The sequence below is a fragment of the Podarcis raffonei genome, chromosome 8 (genome assembly GCF_027172205.1).
Source record: "Podarcis raffonei isolate rPodRaf1 chromosome 8, rPodRaf1.pri, whole genome shotgun sequence".
NCBI lineage: Eukaryota > Metazoa > Chordata > Lepidosauria > Squamata > Lacertidae > Podarcis > Podarcis raffonei.
Genome location: NC_070609.1, coordinates 33385568 through 33399360, shown reverse-complemented (window position 1 = coordinate 33399360; position 13793 = coordinate 33385568). Strand labels below are relative to the sequence as shown.

General features: G+C 43.8%; 1 protein-coding gene across 22 annotated transcripts in view; it reads left to right on the top strand.

Annotated features, from left to right (window-relative positions):
* MACF1 (microtubule actin crosslinking factor 1) overlaps positions 1–13793 on the top strand; it is a 291360-nt gene that overhangs the window by 129687 nt on the left and 147880 nt on the right. For all 22 annotated transcript variants that reach the window (XM_053399045.1, XM_053399042.1, XM_053399053.1 and 19 more), the window contains 11 exons: positions 2227–2393; positions 2632–2744; positions 4307–4413; positions 5573–5692; positions 7049–7144; positions 7784–7911; positions 8144–8237; positions 9006–9160; positions 9549–9846; positions 10719–10847; positions 11931–12008. In XM_053399045.1, coding sequence (XP_053255020.1) covers positions 2227–2393; positions 2632–2744; positions 4307–4413; positions 5573–5692; positions 7049–7144; positions 7784–7911; positions 8144–8237; positions 9006–9160; positions 9549–9846; positions 10719–10847; positions 11931–12008 — 1485 coding nt within the window. The remainder of the gene's footprint in view (positions 1–2226; positions 2394–2631; positions 2745–4306; positions 4414–5572; positions 5693–7048; positions 7145–7783; positions 7912–8143; positions 8238–9005; positions 9161–9548; positions 9847–10718; positions 10848–11930; positions 12009–13793) is intronic.

Genomic DNA, 13793 nt, shown 5'->3' with positions numbered 1-13793 from the left:
TTTCCATGTGGTAATGAGGGCAGCAAGAAAATCTTATTTTGCTGCCTCATTTTGCATCCTTAAGGAGCTGTCCAGCAGAGTTGTTTTGAGTTTCTATTAAATGTAAAGATCCTATCCCAGCGAAGAGGGGGATGGGACCCTCTGTCTTGTACTATGACAAATTTGCAAAGCATTTTGAGGATAAAGTTGTTCCTGTCAGCTCGAAACGAAGGTATGGCTGGACCCAACTTCTCATTCCCATTTTAGAACCAGCTCTAGGACTTGAAAATCATTGATTGGTGCCTGGAATTAAGCAGACATTTCTGTAATTAGAGCTAATGTATTTATTGTTTTCAGGAGCTATAGATTTGGTGTGTTAAAGGGAATTTTGTTCCCGCCCCCCCACTGAGATCATTGTGATGAAAGGTAGTTTATAAATATTTTAACTAAATAATATAGTGAAATAGAAGCAAGACTAGCTTCAGTCTAGAGAACCTGGAGAGGTGAGGGAACTGCCATGACTGTGATTTGCTCAGTTCAGGTATTATACAGAGTTAACATACATTACATTTGCAAGGACACTTCAAGCTATGGAAGCCTGTACCCAGGTTTGTGACCAACTCTTGGTTCTCTCTCAGGTATTGAGATGTAACACTGAACCATTTTTAAGGGGAAACAAGCCAATTTTTTAAAAAGAAGTTATTCTTGAAGGTGTTTTATTATTGAGTCTGCTGTTTTTACTACTGTATTCCAGTGATACTAGTGGTTTTTAATAGTGCTGTGTCTTTCTAGTGCTCTGTTTTACAGTTCTGTTAGTGTAAATTGCTTTGGAAACTAGTTTGAAAAGAGGGCTCTATAATAATATATAATAATATAATAATATAATAATAATAAACAAATAAGCATGGGGTCTGCAAGGGCCATGGAAACATCAAGCAAAATTGGTTCTTTAGGTGAATCTAGCCACTTCTTTCAGTTTCCTAAGTACATCTAAAGCACCTCCATCCACACTGTGTCCACACTGGTGTGTATAAAGAATATGCACCACAGCAGCTGCACAATGGCACATTTCTCTCTCTAATCTGTCTGATTGCACAGAAATGCACAGCACAGTGGCTGTTTCTGCTTCTGTGAATCTGGAAGGGGGATGGGTGGGATGCTAAGCCATCTGCATTCATCATGGAGGAGGGGGAATGCCCTGATTGGCAGGCAGTGGCTCAGTGGTGGACAGATGTTATCTGAACTGCTGGCTGGCACAGGGCTGGCCTTCCTCATCACCCAACCAAGGAGAAAAGTCCTTTAAAAAATACTTGGGTAAATAAACATTTTTAGGCCACAATATAGCTGCTACTTTCAGTTTCTGCAAGTGTTACATAAAACATGCTAGCCTCGTGAAGCTATGGCCAACAAGATACATTCAATAATAACACAGTCTGACTCAATGAGACCACCCCTTCCAAATTCCTGGTGCTCATTGGCAGGGAGAGCAGTAGTAGGTGAAGCCAGAGCCAACGAATTCCAGTTTTGCCCCCATCTTCCTCCCTGTTGAGTTCTTCAAGGGGTGACCCTGAGACCCATGAGGAGGAAACTGACTGGCAGGTGGGGGCTGGACAAGGACAGCTTGAGACTATTGAGCCAGTGCATCATTCACCCTAATGCACTAGCCTCCACTGCTTCATCAAATATCTCCCTTTTCTGCCTGTGCCAGAACCACAAGCCAGCTCATGAGACAAAATAATATCCATTAACAGACAGATGAAATGTAAAGCTTTTATACCAGTTAAAACAAAGATAAGATCAACCAATGAGCTGCAATTAAACCAGCCAGAAAACTCAGCTCTCTCCTTTCTGCCCCTTCCTCAGCACCTAAGGTGAGCTGGTTATCTGGCTGCCTGAGGCCACTGGCTTACCTTGACATGCAGCAGGGCCATCGTGCCTTGATCATGCACTCTCACTCCAAAGTGCTTCCTTGCCATAGAATCTGCCTTACATCAAGTCAGACCCTTGGTCCACCTAGCTCAGTATGGTCTACAATGATCGTCAGCTGCTCCACAGGGTTTCAGACTGGGGACATTTCCTAGCTCTACCTGGAGATGCCATGGGCCATTGAACCTGGGACCTTCTGCGGGCAAGGCAGTTGCTCTACCACTGTGCTACAGCCCTTCTTCCCCCAGTAGTTTCATTGCATCTGACATGGTGCTCTGCCAAATGAAACGACTGCTTCAAGGCTGTGGTCTTCTCTTCCAGATCTCTGACATCTACATCAGTGGAGAGTCGGGAGACATGTCCGCCAAAGAAAAGCTCCTTCTATGGACGCAGAAGGTGACGGCGGGCTATGTGGGAGTGAAGTGCACCAACTTCTCATCCTGCTGGAGTGATGGAAAGATGTTCAATGCTATTATTCACAGATACAGGTACGTGTCTGTTTCCCCCGCCCAGCTAGAAAGGCAACCTGGAAAAATGGGAAAACTTCTAAAGCTTAAAATGAAATCACATGCAGATGCTAAATACTGTCCCAAATACTGAGATTTCTTACTTTAAATTCTGAAATCTGATTTTGAATACACTTAGAATGTGTTTATCTGTAGCAGAAGTTTCTGACAACAGCAGTCTGCAAATGTGGAATCACATTTTTTTTCCTGTCTCCTGCAGGCCAGATTTAGTGGATATGGAAAGAGTTCAGATTCAGAGCAGCCGAGATAATCTGGAACAGGCCTTCGAGATTGCAGAGCGGCTTGGGGTCACCAGGTTGCTGGATGCAGAAGGTGATGATGGGGCAAGTCAGCTGGGCAAATGCAGTGACTTTTGAGCAGTAGACATGGCATTCTGTTGATGCTTTACTATACAACCTGGCTGCCTCTGAGTAAACTCCACATGCTGACCTGCTTCTTATGGTTTCATGACCAGCCTAATGTTTACTCAGTTGATTCTGATACCTTTCTGAACGAATAAATATAATGTTTGGGGTGCTGGTGGTGGGAAATCTACCATTTTTTGCTGGTCAGTCTTGTAGTCGGCAGCCTCCTGTCCATCTCCTTCCAAACCCCCATCCATCTTTTCCTTGGGAAGGGAGTATGCTGTACTGGGTGCTGCTAGCCAAAGGTGCCTGTGGTACTTTCACCCAACAGCATTCAAGATACAAGCACAATGTCCTATCAGAGGGAAGGGTTGGCAGGAAAGAGAGTATTTTCCCACTCTGAAGCATGAAATGTTGGTGGGCAGGTTTGGGGTTGCTAGGCTGGTTTCGCCTTGGTTGCACAGCGGCCAAACAACCCCCAGCTCTCCTCCCAGATTTGAGCCAGGGAGGTGGCAAGGAATGCTGCACACACACCAGGTGTTCCTCACTCACCTCTGGAACTTCAGTGTTGTCAGGTGTAAGGCCTGTTGCTGATCATGCTTGCCAGTGAGCCATGCTTGCCAGTTACCCTTGCCATGGCAAGCAGAATGGTTGAAACTTGATTAGGATAGGGTACAATTGTTGTTTAGTACTGTTCTGTGTATGTTGTGCTTTTAAGGAGTTGCATAAGTAAAAGGACAGGTAGCTGCCTGCAGAGGAGCTCACAGCCTAATTTTTTTCCAGTGCAGTGAAGGTAAGAAATGGAGGGAGGAGGAGGCACAGGAACAGCAGAGAGGATCGAATCGTGTAGGACCTCTAGAAACACTGTCAGGCATTATTTATTTTACTGATTTGAATAAATAAATAGATTTGCACTTGATTAATCAAGTAAGGCTTCTGCTTAAGATTCATGTCAGATCTGAAGCTCTCTCTTAGAGTTGATTTAAACATTCAGCAGAATTTCAGGCTGCTGCTTTCCTTGGGTTGCGTGTTTATCTGCTCTGCTCTCTGTGTATGCAGGATGTGTGTTTGTGTGTGTGTGGTTTATGCAAAAATGTATACGCTCCTTTTTGCTTCAAAAAGGGCTGCTCAAAGTGGCTTACAGAATATAAAAACAAGCATAGAAATGATTAAAGCACATGTAGCAGACTAAAGGCAGTATCAAAGAGGAAAACCACAGAGCCAAAACTAAAAATAAATAAATTTAAATTAGGCTCCCTTCATTCAGAAAATCAGAGTGCCAGGGAAGAAGAATTCTAGGCTAGCTTGTTTTCATTGTGCAAGGAGTATTCTCTCCTCCACAGTAGAGCTTTGAAACCTTTAATCACACACATATGTGAATATTGAAGTTGTACAGTCCAGGAAAATCTTTATGTGGTTTGGCTCCTGGGATGTATTTCTATGAATAGGAACACAAAGCTACCTTTCATGCTTCAGTTCTTCTTTTCAGTCCACCCATTTGACTGCTTCATTCTTTCTCCTTTTTTCTAGATGTGGATGTCCCCTCACCAGATGAAAAGTCTGTGATAACTTATGTGTCTTCAATTTACGATGCCTTTCCCAAAGTTCCAGAGGGAGGAGAAGGCATCAGTGCCACCGTAAGCTTTGCTGCTGCTTTTTCATTCTGATGAGACCATCTTGGCACATGAATGGCTTTTAGAACACGCCATTCCAAAATGTTTTGGAAATTGCTCTCAGGAAAAGGATAATGTGCATATGTTGACTTGGATGAGCGGGTGGGCAATTAGGTGGGGGAAAAGCAGGAACCTTGACTAATCAAAATTTGGACAATGTGCTTCTACAGTATTGGGAGGAATGCTTCAGAAATCCATACCATACCGTTATATGTCCAACCAAAATGTCACAAAGTTAAGTGCAAGCTTTTGGGTTCTCCAGAACTATTTATAATGCTTGATGGTAAACAAAGAAGGAAAGAGGTGGAGAAAAATGCATATATTTGGTGGTGAAGCCCTCTCAGTCTGCATCTTGTAAGAGTTAAATTGGAGTGAGGGGTGAAGTAGCAGACAGTCAGCTGAAGCTGTACCTGCTGTTTAGGTATCAGGTACCGAGGCCCCTTGCGTAGCAAAAAAAGATAGATTGTGGCTGTTCTGCTACCTATGTAAGTTGAAACACCATTACCTAGGTCTATCCTTTATCCTTATGGGAAACACACAGGTTTCTTCAGAGGCAGACAACACAGAAGCTAGGTGGGCTTGTATTGACAAAAGTTGAGGTTGGTGGTTTGCTCCATTACAAGAAGAAGAAGTCAATAGAAACCCAATCAGGTAGCCACACCTAGCAGTTGGAGAGGATGTTCCCCCTGAGAATAAAGTTCCATCTTCAGGTGGCATAAAATCCTCTCCCTTCAGATCAGGATCCTATTCCTGAATGGATGTGTAGCTCTGAAAAAGCATCACAAAAAGGGGAAGTGGTTGTCCTTTTACTGCAAAAGGCCGGACAAAGACTTGCAAAGCTTTAAACTACGGGAGTGGCCATTCCTGGAGACCTGGGACTTGATGGCCCTGTTGCTGGGCTCTGAGACCTTGATCCATATCAAATTGGATGGACACCATCTCTGGCAGCAAGCTGGGTGTTACCCTGATGCAGTATTCTGAGACACTCAGTGGAAAGCATGCATCTTCATGTCTCGTCCTTTCTCCAATTTGGCTTAATATTTTGTCTACTGTTCGTTTAGAGCAGTTACTTCCTAATCATTTATCTCACATAAAAGGCTGTTCTTTCCCTCTCTTTCTGTAGGAAGTGGACACAAGGTGGTTAGAATACCAGAACCATATAGATTCTCTCATCTCCTGGATCAAGCAGCACACGATAATGATGTCTGACAAATCTTTTCCCCAGAACCCTGTAGAGCTCAAGGTAAACTTCAGATCCATTTTCTCTAGCCATGCCTTGTATGCTTCCTTATGTGAGCCCCCTACTCTGCTCTTCACTGATTGATTATTGTTATCTTTCCTCAAAATCTAAATCAGAATATTTATTGGTATGTGCATGGGGCAAATCATAGCTCAGGTTCGGTTCATACAATCCCTGAACTGACTTCCAATGATAAGCTTAGCGACTAAGGTACAAAGAGCCACTAATCCCCAAAAGATCAGAGAGATTCTCTCTTCCTCTCAGCCTGTGTCATCTGTAGCAATCTTATAATTTCTATTGTGTGTGGAGGTCACAGTTGTGGAGAAATGGTCTCACTGGTGAATGATCCAGAACTGACACTGCAAATCTCTTGCTCATGTAGACAGTAGTTACTAGTGTAGGACAGGTGCCCTTGGGACTCCCCATGTGCCATCTGTGTGTCTTCCTCAACTGTCTGGTTGGAATGTGCCCTTGGATTATGATCATGCCTTTTCCTTGTCTGGGTGGAGAACAGAGGGGTGTTTGTGTGCCTGGCTTTTGCATGGCTGGAATGCAGCCTGCTGTGCTAAGGGTTAAGGTTATACCTGTTGCTCCACCTGTTTTTGCTTCTAGACCAACCCCCTAATGGCATGTGTCCACTATAAGGTTATCTCATAAAGCGACCCTTGGGCTGAAAAAGGCTCCCTGTCCACATAGTGCAGAGTACAGTGATCTGAAAGCAAATACTAGGAGCATGCTAGGTGTTTGTGGATCAGAAGGCTGGAAAGAAGCGGGTGTAGCTCATGAATTAGAACATCTGCTTTGTATGCAGAAGGTCTCAGGTTCAATCCCCAGCAGTATCTCCAGGTAGGGCTGGGAAAGACTGCCTGTTCGTGACCCTGGAGAGTCACTGCCAGTCATCATAGAGATTACTGAACTAGATGAACTGATCGTCTGACTTGCTGTAAGGAAGCTTTCTGTGTTTCTAGCTGCAGATGACTCAAATGAGTGAGCCAAGTCAGGGCAAAACAGTTAACCAATCTGTTGAGGAGACAGATAATGTTGATCACTTTGGAACCCAGATGTTGGCAAGATCTGTCCACTAAGGCTCCCCAAATGAAATTTAAGTAGGGATGGGGGTCCACCTTGCATCTCTGTTGAGACTAATGACAAAGACCCAGGCAGCACTGAGCATCTCTCCTAGTTTCCTGCCATTTCTTTCTGCGTTCTGTCTGTTCACCCTTCAGGGATACTCTGTGGGTGAGGATGGGGCACCTTTCCCCTTACACTGTGAGGGCTAATAGCTGCTGCATATTTCCCCCACTTCCATGAGTAAAGTGATTTGCTGCATGATGACCCCTTTGCTCTCTGTTCTTGCAGGCACTTTATAACCAGTACATACACTTCAAAGAAACAGAGATCCCAGCAAAACAGCAAGAAAAACGAAGCATTGAGGATCTGTATAAACTACTGGAGGTGAGACAGGTTCTTGGATGAACAGGCAGTTCTTTTAAACATTAGAAAGAGTTTGGTGGACTTCAGGCACATTTGTTCAGCTTGTGTTTATCCTTCAGCAGCCTACCCAGCCTTCTTCATATATCTCTTTGGTTTTTGTCCTTCCTAGTCCCTAGTCCCAACCTTATTCTTAAAAAAAAAAATGTTGTTTGTTCCTTGGTCTTATAGTTTCTTAGCCATTGTCGCATCTCCCTTATTTGCTAGAGTCAGGGGAAGACTATCACAGTAGGAAATAACCTAGGCTCTTAGCATCCCCAAGGCTTTATCTTTATTTTATTTATTACATTAATATCCCTCCTTTTTCACCAAGCGGCTCAGGGTGGCATATATGGTTCTCCCCTCTCCGCTCCCCATTTTATCATCACAACTGTGGTAGAGTAAAATGAGAGGCATAGACTTGCCCAAGCTCATCCAGTGTGAGCTTTGTGACTGAGTGGGGATTTGAACTTGAGCCTCCCTGGTCATAGTCCAGCACTCTAACCACTACACTGTACCACGTTGGCTCTCATCTTGGCTTGTGCCTGCACACGGGTAGAGCGAGTCCACAAAGGCCAGTCTCTGGGCCTGAAGAAACTGTTCCTCTTCATTTGTGTTTTCCAGACCTGGATTGAATTTGGGCGCCTTAAGCTGCCGCAGGGCTATCACCCCAATGACGTGGAGGAAGAATGGGGCAAGCTCATCATAGAAATGCTGGAACGTGAGAAGTTGCTGCGGCCAGCCGTGGAAAGGTAGGTGGTGAACTGTTGAACGGGATGACTAAGAACACCCTTTCCCTGCCAGCTGGCAATGACAACTATTGTGAAGTCCTTTGTGATGTAGAAAGTAGGATTAAAAACAATTAAACAGATGTCATAATCAATGGTATATAAAACATAAATTCTAATGAATAAATATTCCACTTTTAAAAGTCTTTTTTCTGGCTTTCTGTTTTAATTCTGGTGACTGACACTCTTCCTACAGGTTGGAGCTGCTGCTACAGATTGCAAACAAAATCCAGAATGGGACTCTCAGCTGCGAAGAGAAACTCACCCTGGCAAGGAACACGCTACAAGCTGTGAGTCTTTCCCTTCTGTTATTCAGCTCTCCCTGATCTTCTCTCAGATCCACTCCTGCAGGGTCTCAACATGACAAATGAAGGCAGTCAAGACCTCTCAGCTTTCAATCAGCAACAAAACTTGTAGATTCTCTAACTAGGAAAATGCACATATAGAACCAAAGGTTTGAGTGGCTAGAAGAGTTTAATATGTTGGCTTTAACACTGCCTCCAGCTCCCAAAGCTTCCTCACTTGTCTATTATCCCCTCTTGCTATCAGGAACACACAGCTCTCTTATCTGTAGGAGCTGGGTGATGTATTCCTTGATCTTTCCTTAGGCCTCTCCTTCCTGCCTCCATCCTTCCCACAAGCCTTGCTCCTCTGCCATTCTTCCTCCAGCCTGTGTGTTTTTGCCTTTTGCTCACTCAGCACCCTACCCACCAGCCTCATTACCTCCAATATCTGAAGTGCTCCTTGCCCCTCTGCCCACTTCAGGCATGCAACTTGCTCTCATTTCTAGCTCCCTTTCAAGTGCAGGCAAACTAGATTTTCATGCCCTGCGCAGATGTAGTACTTTTGGCCAACATTGTATTACTTGACATCTTAAGGATAAACTAGAATGTTCATGAATATTCCACAACATCGTGTCAGCTCAATGGGACTTGCAAGTGATGACTATTTATTTGCTTTTAAAATATTAGCTTCTGCACATTAGTCAGATCTGCTTGTCCTAGAAATACACTTCAAAGTGAGAAACTCTGTAATAACCTCAAATCCTCTCCTGCCAGGATGAAGCGCACCTGGAGTCGGGCCAGTTGGTGCAATATGAATCTGACGTCGTCATGTACCTCCAGGAGTGTGAAGGGCTCATCCGCCAACTGCAGGTGGATGTTCAGATACTCCGGGATGAGAATTACTATCAGCTGGAGGAGCTGGTCTTCAAGTAAGGCATTTCAAGCCAAGGAATGAGGGTGGGGGTTATATTCAGCTGGGCTCAGAAGGAGCATTTGGTGAACAAGAATGTTCTGATAGATGACATGCACTGTTAATGCAGTCCTGGTGGTGGTGGAACGAGTTTGGCAAATTTAAGCCAAAAATGTCTTGGGGAAACACCTTATTTGGGGCAGGGGGAGCAGAAGAGATTAGTATGTTGGGTGATCTTTCAAAAGCTCTTACCCCATCCTGAGGAAGTGTGCAGAAATGGGGTGGTGATGGTGGGTGTGTCTGGCTCGTGTGTGCAGGAACCTGCCCTGGTTGGAGAATGACCTTGTAATCCCACAACCTCATCGACATTCTCCATTCTGCCCCCTCTCGCTTGATTTATCTCCCAGGATTGTGAGGCTTCAGGACGAACTGGTGACATTGAGGCTGGAATGCACTAACCTCTATCGGAAGGGGCACTTCTCCTCCCCCTCTTCCTTGGACTTTGTCCAGCCTTCCTCCCTGAGCACCAGGCACCTTAAGGCTGAGCCCTTGCTGAAGGGAACGCACACAACAGCCACCACTGCCTCTACCTCCTGGTTCCGGAAGCCAATGACCCGTGCAGAGCTGGTGGCCATTTCGTCCTCCGAAGATGAGGGCAACCTCCGGTTTGTGTACGAGTTGCTCTCTTGGGTGGAAGAGATGCAGGTGCGTTGTTTAATGTTAAACAAAACATAATTCAGGTGATGAGGTATTTGTGTGGGCAGAATTGATGATGTTTTCAAATGCTTGGTGTGATCACTTAATACTCATTCTTTAAATCACTTTATTGTTTAAGGGGGCCTGGTTTACACTGTCTTTTGCCAACCTGACATTGCCTAGGTGTTTTGGACTGCATTTCCCATTGGCCAGTACTGGTTTAGCAGGGTGAAATGTACTATAACTTTTAAATCCTCCATCAGACAATTCCTTGGGAATGACTAGGGAAGTCTTAAACTGGCTTTAAATTATGCCCTGGCTAATGTTCTTGAGCAGCTTCCACAAATGTCTCTCTGAATGTCCTTGAGAGGTCGGTCCAAAGTTGACTAAGTTAACTGCATGTGCCCAGTTTCTTTTAATGGGACACAGAAAAGGAAGCTGTCCTTAAGTTACATATTTTAAAAGAAGCCCCATGAGAAGAACCCTGCTGGAATAAGGCCAAACACCTGTCCAGTCCAGCATCTTGTTCTCACAGTGGCCAACCAGATGCCTCTGAGAAGCTTGCAAGCAGGACCAGCATTCAACAGCACTCATCCTCCCTTGTGCTCCCCAGCAACTGGCATTCAGAGGCATACTGTTTTCAACTGTGAGGGCAGAATAAAGTCCTTTTGGGTATTAACCTTTGGGCTCGTATCCCAGTTCACCTTGGTGAATTTCTTGATAGCAAACAGTTTCCAGAAGAATGGCATGACATGGTAGGAATGTGATGCTTTCTACCTCTTAATAATTGGGTTGCAGCAAGTAAGGGTTAGCTGCTGTTGTTTTTGCCCACAATTCAGCTGGGAAATGCTGACAGCTTGCCTCTTCCGTGCTGGTTTCAGATGAAGCTGGAGCGGGCTGAATGGGGGAGCGACTTGCCAAGTGTAGAATCCCAACTGGAAGTCCAGCGCCATGTCCACAGCAGTGTGGAAGACCTAGGCTCCAGTGTGAAAGAGGCCAGGATGTATGAGGTAAGCAGGGACGCCTGGGGTGGGGTGTGAAGGGCGGCAGGACTGGTTTAGCTCACATCCAGAAAGGCGTGGAGGTTCAAGAGCAGCTCCAAAGAAGACAAGCAAAGTGTTGTTGGAGAGCATAATGTGGGAGGAAAGAACTGGAGGAGAAGGAGCTGATTTTCACTTGGAAGAGAGAAGCCTCCTGCAGGAAGGGGTTGCTTTAGAGTAGCCTTTCCTCTCTAGCTTGCACTCAGCTCCAGATGCTTTGGATGTCAGCTCCCATCACAAACATGATGGTTGGGATGGTTGGAGTTACAGCCCCAAACATCTGGAGCTGGTCACCAACTTTATGGGGAAGGTGGCCTGGGGGCCTTTATATGCAAGCTATTTACACTTGGTTTTGGAGAAGCAAAAATATAAATCTGTAGAATTAGAGAGATAGCCAGGATTTCTTTTGTTAGCTTGAGTATCCTTTTCTGCCCCACTAAGTTCATGTTCCTGAGAGGAGATCTCATGCAGTTGTTGCTGTATTGGGGCCTCTGGGGTGTGTTGCTCTAAGGATAAAATACATTCTAAGGCAGGGGTTGCGCTCTAGAATTTGTTGGACTCCAGCTCCCATCAGCCCCAGCAAGCATAACGTAACATTCACAAATTATAGGAGTTGTAGTCCAGGGACATTAGGCTACCACTGCTCCAAAGGGGAAACACATCTTGGGACAGTCTGTGTGTGTGGAGGGTTTTGATAGTGTGAAAATGGGCCCTGAGGAGGATTGGGAATACGTTCCATGGCTAAAAGGGACACATAGAAGTCTGCTGTGCTCAGACTTCATTGTGCTGCTTTCAACAGGCCATCTGCCAGGGATTATTAGCTGTGATTCCTGCACTGCATGGGGTTGGACTAGATGATCCTTGGGGTCCCTTCTCTACAATTCTATGATTCTATATTTTACGATGCATGCAAGATTTGGGAAAGTGGAGAGATAAGGAAGAGACGAGAGAATTTCAATAGGACCTCCCGCTCTCTGTGCATTTCTAGTCAGGCGTGTAACTTTTGAGCTGCTTCTGATCCTCTTCGTTTTCTCTTCCTCCTGTTTTTTAAAGGGCAAAATGTCTCAGAATTTCCACACCAGTTACACGGAGACACTGGGGAAGCTGGAGACGCAGTACTGCAAACTGATGGTGAGTTGTATTTTGGGTTGATTCCTGCAGCCAGCAAAGTGTCAGGGAACCTCATTCAAGTTCAAAGTTGTTGGAAGCCCCTCAAAGCTGTAAATTGCAACTTGATTCATGGAGGCTTAAAATTTGTGCCTGTGTGCCTGAAACCCTTTCTGTGCAATCTCTTTTAAATAAAGGTTTGTCTGTTCCTTGTTTTGTGGTTCACAATCTACCTCACATCTTCAAAGAGTGCTTCTGTGGCAGAATAAGAAGAATATCTCCTTTAAGAAGCATTGCTATGCAGTCTTTTCATTGATTTAGTTAAAGCATTTTTCTCCTGTTCTTCATCCTGCTGCCACTGCCCCTCCCCAAAAGAAAAGAAAGGCTTATATCAATATGAAGTCAGTTCCTGCCCTCAGATTTATAACACAAAAGGAAAGGGGATTGGAAAGAATGAGGAAAAATAGCAAAGGCACAACTTCTTAGTTACAGAGTTGTAATGACCAGCTGGAATGGCAATAGTTCAGCAATTTGAGGACCCTAAAGTTGATCCAATGGAGAGGCCTTGCATTTCTGTCTCTCCCTCTGCTTTGTTCCTTGGAAATATCATACTGTCCCCACTCCCTGGTACAATAACAGTCATTGCTGTGTTAGAGAGCAGGTAAGTCATGTTGCTACCAGGGCTATCAGTTTAGACACATTTCTTCTTCTTCTTCTCCTTCTCCAATAGACAAAGTAGCATGCCAATATAATAACAAAAATGGTGCCTTTGGGAAGCGAACTGCAGTCACACGTGCAGTTTGCTCTGGTGCAACACAAGAAAGCCCATCTAATTCTTTTCTTTTTTTGTAAATAAATTTTTGTAGGTTTTACTATTTCAACTTCAACAATAATTTTCCATCAAAAAAGAATGAGAAATACAAAATATCCAACATGAAGTATAAGAACTAAAACAAAACAAACAAACAAACAAAACATTTTCGGAGGTTCTCTTTAAGTCAGGAGGACTTCCCTCCATTTCCTTTCCTGGTTCATGGAATATATATATTTTCTGCATAATTATACTTAAACCTCTTTTTTTCCTATCCTTTTTATTTTATCCTAATTACATACCATCAGTTTTTATTGTTCCAGTTCAAATTTCCTTTCATAAACTTAATCTTATTTTAACTACTTGCAAGTGTTTGGTCAAAACCTGCCAATGTTTCTACTTGTTTACAATATTTTTGTACATATACAATAAATGCCTCCCATTCTTTTTTAAATTTCTCAATGTTATTGTCTCTGAGCTTTTCTGTAAGTTTTGCCGTTTCTGCATAGTCCATCATTTTCAATTGCCATTCTTCTATTGTTGGTCTTGTATCTTCCTTCTACCTTTGGGCTAGTAAGATCCGGGCTGCTGTTGTTGCATACATAAATTCTTTTCCTTCGGGATTTTATTTTCTGTTATTCCTAGTAAAAATGCTTCTGGCTTTTTAATAAGTCATTTTAAACATTTTCTTCAGTTCATTATATATCATTTCCCAGTAATTTTAACCATTTTACACTCCCACCACATAAGTACCCTCTTTTTCTTTACATTTCCAACACTTATTAGAACTTGTTCTATACATTTTTGCAAGTTTTACCGGTGTTATGTACCAACAATACATCATTTTCATATAGTTCTCTTTCAGTGTTGTACATGCAGTAAATTTCAAATCCACCTTCCAAAGCTTTTCCCAGTCACTCATTTGGATATTATGTCCCAGATCTCTCTAATCTAATTCTTAATATAGTAGGCTACAATAGTGCTGTGGGTTACCCCAC